The 20,031-nt window shown below is 37.2% G+C and overlaps 1 protein-coding gene across 1 annotated transcript in view; it reads left to right on the top strand.

Moving 5' to 3' along the window:
- Positions 1–19,727, top strand: part of LOC131979329 (nck-associated protein 5-like) — a 112,973-nt gene extending 93,246 nt beyond the window's left edge. Inside the window, exons 12-14 of the mRNA XM_059343275.1 lie at positions 10,295–10,681; positions 14,863–14,958; positions 18,897–19,727. Coding sequence (XP_059199258.1) covers positions 10,295–10,681; positions 14,863–14,958; positions 18,897–18,898 — 485 coding nt within the window. The 3' untranslated portion in view covers positions 18,899–19,727. The remainder of the gene's footprint in view (positions 1–10,294; positions 10,682–14,862; positions 14,959–18,896) is intronic.
- Positions 19,728–20,031: the final 304 nt, after the last annotated feature.

The following is a 20,031-nucleotide window of genomic DNA, read 5'->3' as shown; positions in this document are numbered from 1 at the left end:
TAATGTCCCAGCACTTTCATGTGATGAAGCTTGGCGACCAGTTGGTACTATCCAAATAGAAAAAAAACTGTTCAGTGAACTGAACAGTTCGTTGCGAACTGTTCAGTCGCAACGGGACTCAACGTGCTTCTTAATTAGCACCATGCTTTGTGTTAAAGCACTTCTTATCCATCCAGTTAGCTAAAGGACACTTTTCAGATGAATGTAGAGGCCATTTGGTTTCAAGACCCAGGCTGGGACCCAAGTCACTCTAATTTGGTTAGGTAGAATTACATTGTATTGAACTGTGTCAATATCTCAAATTCCCAAATGGTCTAATGGCCCTTCAATGTGGAGTGACATAATTATATGACAAACAAGGAGGCCCGGAGAGCACAGACCTCCTCCATGTCTCCCAATGTGAGTGTTCAGACCTGAGGGTGCGTTTTTGGGAATTTTCCCAATCAGGCATTCATTTTTTGGATTATTCTGACACCACATGAATTCACCACGTTGACATTTACGTAAATATGGTGTGTATTGCTGCCTGTACTGGTGTTTTCTCCCCATTTGGGCCTCCAATTATCAGGTATATTTGCATTGGGTTCAATTGTCCTTGGGTCCCTCTCAGATCACCTGTCTGTGGAATTAAATTTATGCCCAAAAGTTTTTGACCAGAAAGTTTCCGAAATATGTAAAAACACTCAAGGTCCATTTGTCTTGGGTCGACTCTCGAGCTCTCTCGAACCTGCACACAAGCTTTGTTTACTTCTGACTACCTAGTTGAAACTAGAGATGGAAAACTAGTCAAAAAGAGAGAGACAGATAGTAAAACTTGACGGGAAGTAAAACTTTATTTGGTCCTTATTTCTTTGCGGTCACTTGCTAAATTAAAAATCGCAGCAGATAAAACTCTCAGGTATAGGTCTGTGACAGGCGCTGCTGAAACTTCATTGGCCAGAGTGACACCATCGCAAGGCGCTGCAAATATCAAGCATGTTTGATACGGGCGGCCGCCTGCCCTCAGGGGTTAATCACCTCATTAAAATTTCAGCACTGCTCCAGCTAAGCACGCTCATCCAAACCACTGCTGAGTGAATTAACTTTGCCTTCAGCTGTGAGCTGAATTATACCATCCAGACTTGCAAAAACTTGTTGGGTTCCATGTGGAGTTGACGGAGTAGTTTTCTCAGTGACGCTTTCAAATAAGGTGAAGCAAACACAAACTAACATTAAAATAATACCTGTAGTTTAACACTATACTGAGAAACTGTGGCAAATTTTTCGGTAACACTTTACAATAACCATCATTTATAAATGGTAAACAGATTGTTAATGTTTAATCATCATTTATAAACCGTATATAGACCATTTAGAATTGTAAATACATAATTTATTAATGTTTAACTAACTACATCATTTATAAATGGCAAATAGATGGTATATTAATGTAAGTTTATAGTTACTTTACCATTAACAAACAATTAAATTATAATTAATAGTTTATTAATAGTTTTAGTTGCACTCATTTTAACACCATATTAAGTATATTAATGATTTTTGAAATGATTCATATAACTTTAAGAATTGGTTGAATTTTTTTTAAGATTAAATATGTATAGCACTTTGTTAATGTTAATAATTGGTTTATAAACCATCTATAAACATTATTTAGTTGGTTATTGTAAAGTGTTACAAATTCTTCTTCTTCATCACCTTGACTTGCATGTCGTATGAACTCCTTTGAGAAAAAAGTCAATTCATTAAAGAGACAAAGTAATATTTTATATTTTTGGTTCCATGGTGACAGAGCATCAACCGGTCAGGATGCCATTAGTTCTCTGCCTACATAGACCGAGACAGAAAATGTTATTACTCCTTTTAACCTTGACAAATGCAGCAAATACTAGATCAACTCACCCGAAATAACTGCACAAGACGCATACACTGCGTAAGTGTTGACAAGAGAAAAATCTAATTTACTCAAAGCATTTTGCTCAAAGGAAACTCAATAAAATAGCTAACAGTAGCTTAGGCTACACAACATCTGATCTCAGACAGACTGCTCGGGGTCAATTTCTCTGCCTGCATAATTCTATTCAAACCTTTTCTTGAACAAGTTGAAATTATCGCTGCCAGTAATATTCACATTTGCATTTTCATGTTGTTTATGCATAACAACCCCACTGTGTAAGGCCTTACGGTAAACTAACCAGGCAAGAAGGAATCACAATCCCAGAAGTAAGAAAAATGGTTCATTAATCAGGATCAGGTCATAAACAACAGCCCCTGCTTAGCTTACACAGAACACAGTCGGGCAAAAAGCTGGTGTGTGTGGCCTATAATTAAGTTGTCACGTCATGGTAATCAGGTGAATATGAAGCAGGTGAATGAGTGGATGGAGCCAGTCAGGTGGGAGAACTGAAAGATAGATGGCATGGAAAAAGAAGTATCCGTGTTTCCATTAAAGTCAAATCGAATTTTTAAGCAAAATTTTTGAAATGTCGCATTAACCCATAAGAACCCATGGTGACAAACGTGTAACAAACACTTTAAATCTTCTAGAATCTCCCATATTCAGCTTTATGCTTCACCTTAACTCATTAAGGTGGAATGACTGGAAACAGAAATAATAATAGTATAATAATATTATTAGTATAATAATAATTTCAAAAAGCTTATTTTTTGTTACTAGGCTAAGTTTAAACCCATTTAACAATCTGTTAATAGGGAACTGAACAATTTAAAGTCACAATCTTGATATATGATATGGAGATGCAAACAAAAAGGCAAATGGTTATTTGTTTTTATTTATTAATGATTTATTTTTATTTTGTTACTTAAAAACAAATCTGAAAAATAATTTATTATTAAACAGCACTTTTAGTGTTAGTTACTACTAGTTTTTTAAATTTTAAAATAAGAAATATCATAAACATAAATACAATAAACACCCAATGTATCTTATATGTCACATTACAGATCTTTGACATTTAGGGGTAGTATTTAATAAAACCCCATCATAAATGTGTTCTATGTGGTCCACTTGTTCTGTTGTATATCCCCCATAATTTTCCTTTGAGGATAACTGGGTCTGGGTTCTTACGGGTTAAATAAAAAGCAAATTAGAGCAAATAAACAAAGCTGCATAATCGTACTTAAGTCAGAAGATGGCAGTGTAATGTGTTGCTGTAGGCTAAAGGCTGATACATACTCCGCAAGATCAGAGAAATGTGTTCGTTTTCTCGAGGAGGTAAGAACAAGCACAATGTTAGCTCTGGCCAGGACATTTCACGAGACGTTCTGTTCAGCAGAAACACAACCAAACTCAACCAATTAATAGTTTTCAGATGAATGTAGAGGCCAAGCGTTTCGTCATTTTCACATGAACTAAGTCCAGGGAGCCTTAAAAGGGACATATAATGCAAAATATCTTGTCAGACTTCATGATCCACTGGGTTTCAAGACCCAGTCTGGACCAAAGTCACTCTAATTTGGCTCCACATGACTGGCCCCACCCACTCACTCACCTGCTTCACTCAAGAAAAGCTCATTCACTCAAGAAAAAGCAACACTTCTCAAAGGGCCATCTCACTTCAGCACATGTCAAATTCAAATTTCTGACCAATCATACAATAGTTGTCAGACACCACACAAGAACAAAGTTCGGCCCAGATAATGTGTCACGAACAGAGAAATCTGTTCTCTCTCCCAGTAAGTAGTGGAAGAAGAGACTGAGCCAGAGAGAGAAAATAATAATAAAGATGTTGCTAATTGGACAACACATGAGAGAAAATATGTCTTCGGGAATTAAATTCAATTGAGCAACTTATAATTGTTCTTTCATGTCAGCTTGTCTTGACCGGTAGAGCGGAAACAGCTGATCAGTAATGAGTTAATGTCCGCTACGTCAGAAGTTATTCAGAAAAAGTGTTTCCATCTCCAAAAAAACACCTCCAGCGAGCGTAAAAACTTTTATTTTCAAAGTTTTATTGAATTTTGGTGTTTCCATCAAGTTTTTTTTATGCAAATCTTCAAAATGTGCATAGAAATTATTGACTGAAATGCAACTAGTGATGCAATGGAACTGAGCAAACTGAATCAGTGAATACTATAAGATCAGGGAGAGCAAGATTTGGCTTTTGTCTGTCTTTTTGTTTTTGTAATAGAACCTGCCAAATTAACAAGTTTCCCTTTAAGGACAATGTCATTTCAGTTGGAAGTACTATTACCCTTCACTTGCATTCCAATAATGTACACTGTGGAAAATATTTGTAGAAATTACCGTAAAACACTGTCAAATTGCATCAGAAATAGGGCGTAAAATAAGAAATTGCAAATCACCATAATAGACAATTTTAATTACCGTAAATCAAGGAATAGTAAAAAACTTTTGAAAATACAGTTTCACTGTAAAAATATAAACAAATTCATGTAAAATTACTGGAGAAATACCATATTGTCACAAGGACACACTTACCCTAAAAATAAAGAGACTGTTCAGTCTAAATTACAGTAGAAAACCCACTCACTGTAATTTTTACAGTGAAGTTCAGTATTTTACCGTAAATTAAACAGATTTTTTTTTTACAGTGTAACATGTGAAGTCACATTTCTAGTCCAATAACAAGTAAAACATATTATTATAGTATCCTATGTTTTGAAATAAAATCAGAAGATGATAACTGCAGTGTTGTCTTGTGACATGGAGCGGTTATTGATTGATCTGGGTACAGCAGAGAGGACAACCACCTCAGTGTCCATATTAAAGGCTTGTTGAAACCAATCAGCTGTCAGCCTCTGTGCTGCTGCTTCTCAGGGAAGATTGTGTCACCGCGCTTCTTGTTAACTTCCAACTAAAGACCAAACGATCGATAATGTTTCTGTTCTATGTCCCTTCAATTCAATTATTTCTTCTTGTTTACAGCAGGGTAAAATAACAATTCAATCTCGAGCACTGCTTTACTGACACACATAGACACTTAAAAGCTCATTTGCAATTCATGAAAGCTGCAATAGTCACATAATGCAATGGATGTTGTGGACCTCATGTCCTGTCAATGCTGTATTTACTGACATTTGAAACTCATTTGTAATACAATGTGAACAGATGATATCTTGTTTATTTCAAGTACTATACATGGAACTGGTCTTATCATAAGGGAACAGTGGAGAGGGGAACTGGAGCAATAAGAGAGGGTACAGGATATGTGGCGGTCATTTTAATTTGATTTGACTGATTGGATCGAGGTGTGAATAGTTACATATTGGCCAGAGAGTTTGAATATCATATGGAATATGCTAAGGGATAAAATATCTCCAAACTAAATGGTTTGGTTCCTCCCATCTAGATGGTTTTTAGATTATGTATGTATGTTTTCTGTTCTTAGCTGTCCCCCGCCCCCCTTTTTTTTTATTTTACCATTTTTATAATTAGACTGTTATGTTTTTAACCTGTAGCACTTTGAGATTTCCTGTAATGTAAAGTGCATTACAAATAAAATGTATTATTATTATTATTATTATTATTATTAAATGACAGAATAGACAGTTTGTCAATACCACCCATAACAACATATATGATCGTTTGTCAGAATGAGCGTTTAGCTGCTCACAGTACTGCAGAGCGAAGTAAAAAATAGCACACACGTCATTATACAAACATGTACAGTTTGCAGTTGTAAAAAAGGTGCAGTTTCTGTGAATTTAGGCTACAAAAGCACTGACCTAGGTTTAGGGGAAAAACTTCCTGATAAGGTATATAAGACAGTTTAAACAGTAAATACATGTACATAAATGGTGGAGTAGCTATGATGGGACACGAACCACAGAAGTTACGTAAAAAGTAATTTACTTTCCGTTCTACTGAGAGACAGTCTGCCGTTTGTCCGTAGCGGTATCTGAAGAGTTGGTAGTCAGACCATGAGCACATCATCAGCATACTTAGCTAATCAACACAGTACCATAGCTAACGTTTAACCTTTCTAAATTTTAAAAATGTACATTGCGTAGGCGTACCTGGTGTTTATCTTCATGATAGCTGCTGAAACGAACACATGTGACTAAGCTGATGCTTCAAAAAAAATAGAAAATTTGAAAGTTGAAATAGATTTGAAGAGCATTTTAAATGCCCATCAGTGTCGGGCGTCAGTTTGTAGTTTCATGCAACCAGCTTCCATAAAAATGACTCATAGCCTGTTGCTCTGAAGTGTGAACACTGCATTAGGCAACAAAACTACGAGTCTAGGTTTAGTAAAGATCATGGTTCAGGTTAATATAAATACATTTATTTCATAACTTTTTTAGGTTTAGACAACAAAACTATGTTTTAGTTTAATTAAGATCATGGTTCAGGTTTAGGCAACAAAATTATGTGTTTAAGTTTCGTAAATATCATGGTTCAGGTAAATACAAATACATTTATAACTTTGTTAGGTTTAGTAAAGGATCATTGTTTGGGTTGATATAAATAAATGTATTACATAACTTTGTTATGTTTATGGCAAAAAAAACCTATATGTTTAGGTTTAGTAAAATATTATGGTTAAGTTGAATATAAAAACATTTCATAACATTGTTAGGTTTAGTAAAGATAATGGTTCAGGTTAATATAAATTAATTTATGTTTAGGCAAAAAAAAAATACATGTTTAGGTTTGGTAAAAGATTATTGATTGGTAGACTAGATTTGTTACGTTAATAATATAAAAAAATAAAAATAAAAAATAAAAAATCAGTCTCCTGGGTAAGAGTCCTGAGTTGACCCATCTGTTCACCCTGCCCTCGTCCATGTGTGAACATCTGGATGTTGATAATAAAACGTTTTGTGATCCGTCAAGAACAAACAAATTTCAGGAGAAAATCCATCTCCCTCAAAATGTAACTGACGATACAGGTTAGTTGCATGGGAACATTTTAAGGAGACAGGGCTGTGTGAGTGCTATCTTGTTTATTCGAACTGAAATTACTAGTCCATGTGTTTGTGTAGTCTCAGACTGCATTTCCATGGCAACAAATAGCATCAACTTTATTTGCAAATTGTTCCCTCACCCTATCCACATTTAAAAAAGAAAAACTCAATTAATCTGCACACTCTAGCTCAAAAATGAATTTTTTTTAAAGTGGTGAAAAATGAGCTTGCAGAGCCCCAGCAGAGGGGTGTGAAGTCTCGTGTGTGTGTGCTTTAATTAATAAAGGGGGAGCAGCTGCTGCCTTTGCTCCAGCGTGTGATTGCCTGCAGGTTCCTGCCACAGGGTACATATTAAAACATGAGCCTTCATGACAACAGCTAGAGGATATCTTTTCTTATTTAGATTATGTGTGCATTTGACAGATGCCTGCTGTGATACATCATGTTTTTTAGATTTCTGCTGGAAGATTTGTTTTAAAGGTTACATGACTCTGATCTGAAATGTAGCTGAAGAGTGTAAATGATACAAACCTCACATAGAGTTTTGAGGTTTATAAATGGGACAATAATGTGTTATTCTGGAGGTCTAATGTCAGACTTGTGATTGAACAATGCAAACCCTGCATCTTCAATCTCACATACTGTACAACATAACTGTGTGTTTGGCAGTTATGTTTCATATGTTGCACATAAAATACACACATATGGCGTGTATTTAAGTGTCATTTCACGTGCCATTCTGTGCATTTCATAGTCACAGTGTGATCGGTGCATGCTGGTAGTCACACACCCATTAAACAACATCTGTAATACAAAGCAGTGGTTCAAGTGGGCTTGATTTGCATTGGCTGGGCTACATGTATGGTGTAATTTACAAAATCATTACCCAGCCTCACACTTATGTATAATTAGACTCTACTCAACCACCATTTTTCAACTTGGCTTTTAAGAGGACACCATCGCCAAGCATGAGTAGAAATTACAAAAAGAACAGACTAACCATCTGTTGCATCTGCTTTGACAAAACCGACACACAAGACTAGAATCAGCTGCTGAGAGCTTGAACAGTTCTGCCTCCTTGGTATCCTGAGGGAAACAATCATATAGTACAGCAGAGAGGATCAATTGTTATTGATTGGTAAAGCTGCACTCACCGATTCAACTCTTCAGTTATCATTTCTAGCCCTTTATCCATAAGAATGAAACAGTTTATTCTCCACATGGAACAGCTTTAAGCCCCAATCAGAGAGACAGAGAGAGAGAGGGCAGTTTATAGGTTGCGAGGCGCACCGCGTTCCTTTTGTGTTGGAAAAAAGGCTTCTGAGTTCACAGAATCTACAAAACAAGTCAAGTCAGATTTATTTATATAGCGCATCTACAGACGGCTGAGCCGCACCAAAGTGCTTCACATAAAAGTACAAGAAAGTGCAAAAAATACAGAATTGACAAAATTGATGAAGGTAACAAAGAAAACAAAAAACAAAACAAAATTTAATTTAAAATAAATTAAAAGAAGATGGGATTTTTTTTTTTTTAACTGTGTTTTTTAACTAATAATCTACTTAACTACCGGACGCAGTCACACATGTTTCACACAAGGCACAGACAATCGTCTCCCGGATCAAAGTTCGGAGTTTTTTTGAATGATCCACAGCCGTCGGGCCCATCCTGGCTGCGCCTCTTGTGCTCTTTGTATTGCGTCCTTTGCTTTAACTTTACTAAAAGGTGCCTTGTGCGTTAGTATCTAAGTCTGGGCTGGCTGGTCCTGGAGCTTCGCCTGGATGACCGTCAGCTCAACAATTTTAAGATGAATCAGGAACAGTTGACGTTGGCGCTTTTTTCAGTGGAAGTTTTGTCACTTTGGGGCGTTCAGTAACCTGACGCTGCCAGGTGGTTTGTGACACAGAACCATCTGGGAATCTGTCATTAGAAACTGTTTGAATAAAGGACAGACAGATTCAGAAAATGCGGATGAACCATCTGTCTTTCAACGTCACACAACATACGTGCTGAAACCTAATGGGAGAAGAGTAAAAGCCTTCAGGGCTGTTTTTTTCTCTTCTCCTAATGGAGAAATACTCCCATTCTGATATATCTGAAGCGATTGCTGCATCTACAGTAACCTCTTTAGGAGCCACCATTGTTGTTAGTTACCTCTGCTTGGCATTAGACCAGGCATGTCCAAGCTATTCAATAAAGGGCCGTGCTGCTGCAGACCTGATTCGACTGATCAGCTGTTTGAACCCTGAGATCAGTTCTGCCTATTGTGCTTCTGCTTGGTTGAAAGGAAAACCTGCAGCGACATGGCCCTTTCTGAAATAGTTTGGACATGCCTGCATTACACTGCAAAAATAGAAAACTTGGGTGAACTCAAAATTTCAAGGCAACAAACTTCGATAAAATTTTAAGTTGGACAATTAAACTAAATATTTTAAGTTTTGTTTTTGAGTTTGCTCAACTCTGAATTCAGATTTTTGAACTTATAATTTTACATTGTGATAACTTTTAATCCTTACTTCTGCTAACTTCTGCAATGTGCTGAATTGGCACGATTGTAACGCCGCTATGAAATGTCAGCTAATGTTGCGACCACAATTTTGAGTTAGCATTGATACGCTAATGGCTACTCTTGTAGCTGTAAAAAGCAGCGCCGCTAGCATCAGTTAGCCGCCAGCATCAATTAGCTGCTAGCATCAGTTAGCCGCTAGCTTTCGCTAATGAATTTCACCGCTTTCCCGCATTTCACAACATAGAAATAAGAGTTATCAGAACTATTGTCCCTTGTTGTGAACCCCAACTTAAAGATATAAGTAACAACAACTCACAAACGTTGTGCTAACTTACATTATTGCCCTAAATGTCAATCATTTAGATTTCCAAGTTTTACCAACTTAAATCACTGTTTTAGGCCAAAAAATACAAGTTGGCTTTTTTGCAGTGTAGACGCTTATGTAGCTGCCAGTAGCTCCTTTACATTGGAGTCGCTGGTTCTTCAGAAACAAACATATTACTTGAAGCCTGACGAGATGGATCTGTGATCTTGAGATCCCGAGATTCTTGCACGATCTTGTTATATCACAAGAAGGTAAGGCATTCAGGGTGCTCCTGCAAAAACTCGAGGTGCTTTGAGCGGAAAAACGTGAGGCACTAGCAAACAGTTTCACTCTCATTGAAATCAATAACAAAAAATGACCCCAAACTGCTGAAACAAGCTCTGTGAGATCAGGCCCTCACGCAGAGTTACAGATGAAACTAGACAATCAATTATTTTATTAGTGCACATATATTTTAAAGGTTTCTTTAGCACCACTTCAACCATGGTTACCCTGTTGTTTCATTCCTGTTGCTCTCCCTCTCTTTCCCACTGGGACCTGCAGCCACTTCAACTGTTCTCCTTGTGCCGCAGGCTCCGGCTGCAAGATGCGAACGTTGGACAGTGGAATTGGGACCATCCCCCTGCCTGAATCCTGTTCCTTCTTCTCCTCCATCCTGCACCTCCTCCCCAAATCCTCATCAACCCCAGAACAGTCCCTCAGTCCTCCCAGTGTCCCCGGGTCCTCCAGCGAGGACGTGTCTCCTTCCCCATTACCCCGGTGGAGAATCCCCTCCAGCTTTAAGGACGGCAGCCATGCAGGAGTGCCAAACTCCCTCTCCGACTCCTCCATGACCCATATCCAGTCAGTGCCTTTCCCCACTGTGGCCTTCCTCCAGCCCATCCAACCCCAGTGTGAACCCATTGTGACCTCTGCCAGTGTGTGTGATACCCAGAGCAGGCTGCCCAGACCACCATCAGGTACAGTAAACCAGAGGTGTAGGGGTAGGGGTAGGATTAGACCCTACCCTTATGGTTTTAAATGGTTAAATATATTATCTTTGTACAGTTTGCAATTTAATATATTTGCCAATTAACACCTATAGAATAGTTGTCCAATGCTACCTGTTCCTCTCTTCACTCCAATCTTTAGATACGTTAATTTACCTTTCTCTTTTCCAGGCAAAAATTCACTTTTTCAGGTAGTAAATTAAACAGAATAGTAAATTCAGTGTATGTGCACATGGAAGAAGTATTCAGATCTCTTACTTCAGTAAAAGTACTAATACCACACCGTGAAATTACTCCACTACAGTAAAAGTCCTGCATTCAAAACTTACTGAAGTACAAAAGTATCAGCATCAAAATGTACTTAAAATATTAAAAGTAAAAGCACTTGTTATAAGAATGGACCCGCTCAGATTGTTTTATTTATTCTAAATATAGTATTATTTGCATTGATGCATTTATGCAAGCAGCATTATTTCAGCAACTTCCAATTACGATATCCTGACACACATGGTGCCTGTAGATTCCTTAGATCTCCTAGTTTCATATGATACCAGTATCTCCAGTATATTCCTAAAAGTGAGCCTCCGAAAAAAAAAAAAAAACAGCAAAAATATTGACGCTAAATATATTATACTTGGTGGCCATGAATCGATATAATATTGCCACCAAAATATCGTGATACTATGCTGTATCAATTTTCCCCCACCTCTAGTGCTGATTATGAGTTGAAATCAATGTGATATAAATACATTGATGCACTGAAGTTGCTTACGTTAGTGTTGTTTCACTCAGTGTATACTACATGTGCTGCTTTATTGACTTAAATAACCCCATTAAAGGAAAGCTCTTCCAGTAAACTACACTCATCTCATGAATCAATTTAAAAGTGTCTAAACAGACGAATATAAATCTTTACATACACATTTTTTACATTGATAAAAATTGTGCTGTATAAGCTATAGAACGGGGAGCTATCTGCCATCTGGCACTCTCCTGTAAGAAGAACACATCCAATGACTGATTGGGTCATTCATCATTCATTTATCCGTTCTGTGGATAACGTCAAGGAGATGCTGAAGCTTCATTCCCACACGAGGAAATGCATTTCATGAAGACTCCCTCCTGTCATGTCATTGGCTTTATTCTCAGTCTGCGTGTGAAATTGCAGGAGCACATGTATATATATAACTACATGTGAAAACAGCAAGAACCCGACCCGTCATCTCTCTGCTGATAACTCTTCTGCAGGAGGACACAGTGCAGACATGACCTGCTCAGTGTGCTAATCACACAGCATGTGCCAAAGGAAAACACTCATTTTCATTGTCAAGAGGAACAATGTGTTTTATATGTTGGTGGCTCTCAGTGAGTCATGTTTTCAGAGTGAAGCCCGAGGCTTCTCCACCACACACACATAGGCTACGTTCAGACAGCAGGGCTTAATGCTCAATTCGGATTTTTTTGTGGAATCCGATTTTTTTGCAAGGTCGTTCACATTTCCAATTAAATGCGACTTGTATGTGATCTCGAGTGTGAACTTTAAACGTACCAAAAGTGTCCCGCATGCGCATTGGAGGACACGACAACGTCACACACAGCGATCGTGCTCAGTGTTTACGGAAGTAGCGGAAAACATGGCCGCCAGCAGTAAGCCTATGTATGATGAATGCGACCTTGCCGTTCAGACTGGAGTCGCATGTCAAAAGATCAGATATGTATCGGTTTTAGGACCACATATCCTAGTGGCCTGGATCGCATTTGAAAAAATCGGATCTGTGTCGTTCAGACTGTCATTAAAAGATCAGATGCAGGTCGCATAGGGGCGGAAAAAATCGGATTTGGGTCACTTCAGGCTGCAGTCTGACCGTAGCCATATTCTCACCGGCACGATTTCAGGTCAACATACAGCTGCATCTCAATACATTAGAATATGATGGAAAAGTCAATTTCCAGGAGTTCAAATAGTCCCAAACAAGTATTGAGTCATATAGATGGACATACTTTTCAGAGGCCAACATTTCCATATTAAACATACTTTTTAAAATTGGTGTTTTGTAATATTTTTTTTTTTGAGAAACTGAATTTTAGGTCTTCATTAAATGTAAGCCATAATCATTATAATCAGAAGAAATTAAATAAATTAAGACATGAAATGTTTCACTCTGTGTATAATGGATCTATATAATGTGTTATTTCCACTTTTTGAATTGAATTACTGACATAAATAAACTTCTCTATATTATAATTTATTGAGATGCACCAGTATGTACAAGAAGAAGATGGTGCTCAGTTAAAGCAGCTGGGTCTCGCTTGATTGTAAAATGATTGTCAAACTGTTCCTGTTCCAGTAATACTTAGAAGTGCATATGTAACAAAGTCGAGAGTGTAGTTCATCACAAGAGTCACAAAACAAAGAAGATTTTTAAATGTTACAGCCTGGAATTGAGAAATGAAACTGCTGCTTCCCAGCCCTGTCCCACCAACTTACTGTTGCTCTATACCTGTCAAACTTTCCATTCTCGGACACCACATATACGCAGTTAACAGTGATAGGCTAACTGTGGCAGATTTACGACTCACAATTTGTAGTAAATTTGTAAAACAATGGGTCCCTGATCTTAGACGGGGGTAGATAGAACAACTGTCACTAATTAACGTTAGCTCCAAGAGTATTTACTAAACTCCATCACTGGCTGACTCTTTAGGGGGGAAAAGGCAAATACAGGCAAAGCTCACACAGAACATGACATTGCTTTTAACTATGCATTTGCGTGTACGTGATGCCTGCCTCACATATCCCGTGCATACGGTGGCCCTGAGAGCTCACAGCGCTGCAACTTAAGATAACACATGCAAATAAACAAAACACAAGCAAAGTGAGAAAACATCTTCATCAATTTGACAACACGAGCGCAGCATTTAGAAAACGCGACGCAAAGACCACAACACAACACGATAACAAATGAGCTGCAAATAGATCAGAACACAAAAGAAGTGTTTCCAGAAGACACTTAAAGTAATGCACACGTCTGGACAAGCATGTGATATTATCAACTTATTTCAAGATAATAATAATTTCACATTATAACGTTCATATTGTGCTAACGTTAGCCGGCGGTCGATAGCGTGCTGAGGTTAGCAGGCGATCGATAGCGCGCTAACGTTAGCAGGCGAGCAAGACAAAGACCAACTTTGCCATTGAGAGAGACCAACTAAAATGTGTATCATTCATTTATTTGATTTGTTTAACTGCAATGTGATTGATACGGGCTAGCGGGCTAACGATATATATCACGGTATAACATGAAAATATCATTATCATGAAATAACGTGATAATTTCACGTTATAACGTTATGTCAAATTATATTACATCGGTGTTGTTATCATTATATTTGTCCAAACAAATGTAGCCTACCTTTAGCTGTACCTGGCATTAAAATTAACAAGAGATTGAAGAAAAAAATTGACTAATCACTTTTTCCATGACTGTATGTTTAGGCAACTGGACATCTTTCTTAGGATATTATATAAATTCTGTAAATTTTGTGCATTTTTGTAGGAAATCATATGACCCCGTTCATGAGAATATGTTGAGTAAATGCGAGTATGTCTATAACAATTCCACTCACGTACGTCACGGTCGGTTTGTTGATGTGAACACGTGGTTAAAAAGCAAAGCCACTGAAACCCTGCTGGACACAGAGACATATTCTGGCATTTTGCTAAACTTGCCTCAGACTGAATGCTTTTTTGGTAAGATGCATATTTAAATGTTGGTCTCCGGAGGGTCTTTTCTTCTGACACACACTGAATACTTTTGGTTTTTTGATTCAAGCAACCCAGACTCCACATCTATCGCATGAACTCCTGGTTCATTTGCACAGTGTTTCAGTGCAATGATGTGCTTGTCATTTTAAGGTCAGAATTAAAAATTTGTCATCTTTCAAGGTGTCAGCTGCTGCTCCTTTCGAGTCACTTAGATCTCCTGCAACTTTGAATTCAGAATGAAAATCTGTCTCTCTTTGAAGATGTCAGGCTGTCAGTGTCTCTTAACTCCACATTTGACTCCTTTTCTTGACGGAAGAGAGAATAAAAGTGTGACTCCTGAGAAAAAGCCTCTGAAATGAGTTCCATTCTGTGCTTTTTCCAGGTGTGATGGAACCAAAGAAGTTGACCTATATCAAATCAAAAACACGCACCACTCCGAGCCAACAGAAAGAACAGACCAGACTCCAGCTTGCCAACTGTAAGACAAGTTTGTTATATTCTGTATCAGATTATCATGTTTTTACAGTGTTCACATTTTCATTCTCTTCTCTTTATAATCAAGTTTACAAGTTGATAGAATACTAAAAATAATTTTTCAACATTATACACACACATTGTACATTTACTCAAGTACTGTACTTAAGTTCAATTTTGAGGTACTTGTGCTTTTCTTGAGTATTTCCATTTTATATAACTTTATACTTCTACTTCACTACATTAAGCTGACAGCTTTAGTTACTTTTCAGGTTGAGATTGAACATGGAAACATGATAAATTAAAAGTTATTATACATGTTTAAACCCATTACAGTTTATTAAATTGTTATAATGAGGCCTATATTTACTAAATTAAAACACTGTTTACATGAATGAATCGATACAAATAATGTAATAATATATTTATAATATATAAAACAATCTGAGTGGGTCCATTCTGCATGACGAGTACTTTTACTTTTGATACGTTAAGTACATTTTGATGCTGAAACTTTTGTACTTTTACTTCAAAAAGTTTTGAATGCAGGACTTTTACTTGTAGTGGAGTAATTTCATAGTGTGGTATTAGTACTTTTAGTGAAGTAAAAGATCTGAATACTTCTTCCACCACTTTTCAAAATAGTATAATATAATTACCTTTGAGCTCCAGTCAAGTAATGCAAAGGAATGTTTTATTTAAATTGGCATGACAATTTATAAACTATAAGTTGTCATGCCAATTTGTGTGTGTGTGTGTGTGTGTGTGTGTGTGTGTGTGTGTGCGTGTGCGTGCGTGTGTGTGGTCAGAGGTATAAATCAGTTCATATCATTAATTAGGGAGATTTTTATGGATTGTTGAACTGTTTAAGAACTTTTTAAACAAGCTAAACACTAAAACACAAAACACATAACACAAAAAGTTAACTACAATTTAAGGTTTAAATTAACAGATGCTTTCATGTTATTTGGCCAGTTGTATGGTTTTTTTGCACATTAATCAGTCTGAAGCCAAAATAAAAGTGATTCATCTGTGATTTAATGTAAATAAACGGATCTAAAGGATGCTGAAATAACTACAACATGATGCTGATGTGGAACAAGTTTGAACTGATTCTTTGTCAGGTCTGTCTGCAAGAACACAAGCACACTGCTGTTAAAACGATGGTTTTCAGAATGGAGCCTGGTTTCTTTCACAGCACAAAGTTTTTTTAGTATGTAGGGCATCTACCTATATCATGTTTTTACATCATCATGTTTTCTCCATTTAAGGGCACACACCCCCTCCCTGAGCCCACCAGTGTTAGCAAGTGAGATGAAAGTCAAAAAGTTTTTTAGCAGTTCAACTTTTTGTCTTATAAAGATAACTGTAGATTCTGCTTTCAGAAGTCTTGTCAGACATATTCAAACTTTGCCTTTGAATGTTGTCACTGTAGCTGGTAGCTATAAAGATGAAAACACTTTCTTAACAGTGTAAAAATGGAGCAGTTTGCCTCAAAAAGTACACTTTAAATGCCACACAAAATCTTGTCAACCACATTTCCATCCCAGCTGAGCAGAAAGTAACTAAACACATGACTAACACGAGTCTCCCAAACATCATTTATATCTCACTACAGTACATTAACGCTGGCATTTACGTGTGTGTGTGTGTGTGTGTGTGTGTGTGTGTGTGTGTTTGTGTACCAGGTTTGAGGTTGCCCATGAGGAACCATCTCACACACTCACACAAAAAAACACACAAAAATGCACAGAGACTCGTTTTATCTGGGTCCAATTATTTATTTTAAAAAAAAACTAAAAAAACATTTTAATCACAGATATACAGTCGTGAAAAAAGGTATCACACTCAAATAATACAATTCATGTCATTGGGTTTACAATACAATTTTCACAGTTTTAAAAAAAAATTGATTCCAGACAAAAATCTGCAAAATAGATTATCTCTCCTCTTTCCTTTCACAAATTAAAGAATCATTTCTCATCTCTGAGCAGTATTGGAGGGCTACTTTCAAAATGTACTACACATTTTTTTATGTTTATTTCCATTTTAAGTTTATGAGAAGTGCACGCCTCATACACATTTTAGAGCAAATAAACAAAAACAAATTAGAAGGCCAGGCAGGGGAAGAGCACAGACCTCCGCCAAGGCTATCTCACAATGTTAAAAAATATTTGGTGTATCCGCACCATGAATCCAAATTATCCACAATATTTAATTTAAACACACACCGATCCAGCAAGTTTCATGAAAATCGGCCACTGTTTTTTTTTACTCTTCAGCCCTGTTTCTGAGGGAGGGTATAATCTATGCAATTTAATGCAAATAACTTTAATTTGGCTAAGCAAAACTTAAATATCTTGTCTAAAATAACAAAATAAAACAAAAAGGCAGAGTACAGACTCACCACAGTCAGTTTTCTCAAAAGTGTCCTTCAGCTCCGCTGAAAAAGGAAGCCAAAATGTTTCCACAGCTTCAATTTAAAAAAAGCTGATGAATGTTTTTCTGCCGCCATACAGTCACAAGTGACGTAGGATGTCTAACAAGTAAAGTCAAAAGTAGATACTGTTCATAAGAGCTTCATAATTTAATTTTCATTTCATGTGACATGCATACACTGCAAAAAAAGAAAAGTTGGGTGAACTCAATGTGAATAAAATTTTAAGTTGGACAATTGAACAAAATTTTTTAAGTTTTGTTTTTGAGTCTGCTCAACTCTCAATACAGATTTTTGTCAACTCAACTGTAAGTTGTATTAACTTACAATTTTACATTGTAATAACTTTTAATCCTTACATCTGCAATGTGCTGAATTGGCACGATTGTAACACCGCTATGAAATGTCAGCTAATGTTGCGACCACAATTTTGAGTTAGCATTGATACGCTAATGGCTACTCTTGTAGCTGTAACAAGCAGTTACATCAGTTAGCCGCTAGCATCAGTTAGCCGCTAGCTTTCGCTAATGACCGAATTTCACTGCTTTCCCGCATTTCACAACAAAGAAATAAGAGTTAGCAGAACTATTGTCCCTTGTTTTGAACCCCAACTTAAAGATATAAGTAACAACAACTCACAAACTTGTTTTTAAGCAGACAACCGGCTTCCTTTGTTGTGCTAACTTACATTATTGCCCTAAATGTCAGTAATTTATATTTACCAACTTAAATCACTGTTTTAGGCCAAAAGATACAAGTTGGCTTTTTTGCAGTGTAGTGGATTTTCAAAATAAACTTCTGTGTTCACAGGAAATTTTAGACTATAAAACCACTTGATTTAGGTTGGATATAGGAAAAACAGGTAAAATAAAAGCAATAACCCTTGATTACACTCGAGACACAAACACCAGTCTCTTGGGTCCGTTTGGCTCTTCTACCATTCCTCCAACTCCCTTTGAGTGGACTTTAGCGCTCTTTATATTACGCTGTTAATCTAAGTGTTTAACTTTGTTGGAAAGCCTAGTGCATCCCTTTAAGGATTGTGCTTTGGTATCAGATGAGACCGGGGCTTAAATTCCCACAGTTACAAGCTTTATAGTGTCAGATATCTGTGTTAGATCTGGTGTCAGTTTAACTCAGGCAGCTGACTTATGGGAAAGTGATGCAACCTCACATCAACATGCAGGGCAGCAGATTCCTTCAAATATCATCTCTGCCCAATGCAATCAAATCCTAAATTTCTATTTGCATTCAAACCACAAACTGATACATGTTAAATTTACTTTCAACGACATGTTGATAATTTAATAATAGTCATTTAAGATGCTCTGCAGTCAGAAATAATTGCTTACTTTCCTTTGAATAACAATGGTTGTATGTTCAGGCACACTTCATTGCAATAAGCAAACAAATACATATTGCATCGTGTGTTGCTTTTGTTTATACGGCAGCTGTTTTGTCTGTGCTGCAGCATCTCACTCTGCTCTACATCTTTTCCATTTCAGAGTTTATGGAGCAGACTGAGTCAACCTGAAGCGAGGAGTCAAGCAATCGTTTGGATTTATCACTCGAACACATATGGAGGATCCCTAAATCCCACAGTCTGGACACTGTGTATCTGTATCAGGATGAAACGCTCAGAGCTGGCCAACAAGTGAGTTTGGCATCGTGGGCTTCCACCTGTGCTCAGTGTAGTGCTGAGATACTGAGTAGCCTTTCAGGTGTAGTAACAACCCTCCTGGCAGCCATTGTGGAGGTCTGCAGCTCATTGGCATCAGCTGTGAGCAGCTGATTGACTTTTTCTGCAACTCTGCTGTCTCACAGGACTGGAGTTAAACAAACATGCTTCATTCCCCTTGTGTTCTGACGTAAGAATTTTACAAAAACATGACAGATTCTTTTGTTTTGGTTATATCAGGTTAGCTACTGTAGCACTTTCATGGCTACCTGTGATTATCTGATTAACAAATCTAATATGCACACAAGCAATTGCAGGTAGGCCCAGCTTAACCCTTGTGTTGTCTTAACTTTCTGTACACACCACTTGTCCTAAGGGTCAAAAATGACCCACCTTAACTAAACCCCTTAAACAAAGCAGCTTGATTGACCCTAATCCATTTCGCATGAACAACCAAAAAGTAATTAATCAGAAACTTTGTGAATATCGAGGTTTTTCTCTCTTAATGTGCAGAAAAACTGGATTTAATCAGGTGAATCCAATCATTTTTATTACAACAGACCTGTCATAATTGGTTTACGACTAAATTTTCTACTAAAGTAGGGGTTTATTTATATTACTTTCATTACAAGAGGTACTGCATTGGTGTAAGCATAATTTTTTAGCAAGCATACATGCACTTATGCATGTATGCTTGCTAAAAAATTATGCATGCATGGTTTTTATGGGTTTTTTTGTGTTGCTGGGTAAAAAATGACCCCAAAGACAAGACTTGTACCGTGTTGGTGAACAGCTTTCATGGAAATATGAAAAAGGGAAATGTTGTTGTAGGATTTTAGGCAATTTCTTTCTAGGAAAAGTCATATTATTTCAAGTTCAATCATTAAGGGCTTTTCCTAATGGTGGGTCAATTTGGACCCCTAAGACAGCACAAGGGTTAAGGCAAAGATTTGTGACCAGTT

Source organism: Centropristis striata, chromosome 10 (assembly GCF_030273125.1).
Source record: "Centropristis striata isolate RG_2023a ecotype Rhode Island chromosome 10, C.striata_1.0, whole genome shotgun sequence".
In the NCBI taxonomy this organism is placed as follows: Eukaryota; Metazoa; Chordata; class Actinopteri; order Perciformes; family Serranidae; genus Centropristis; species Centropristis striata.
This window is presented reverse-complemented; position numbering and strand designations above follow the sequence as displayed.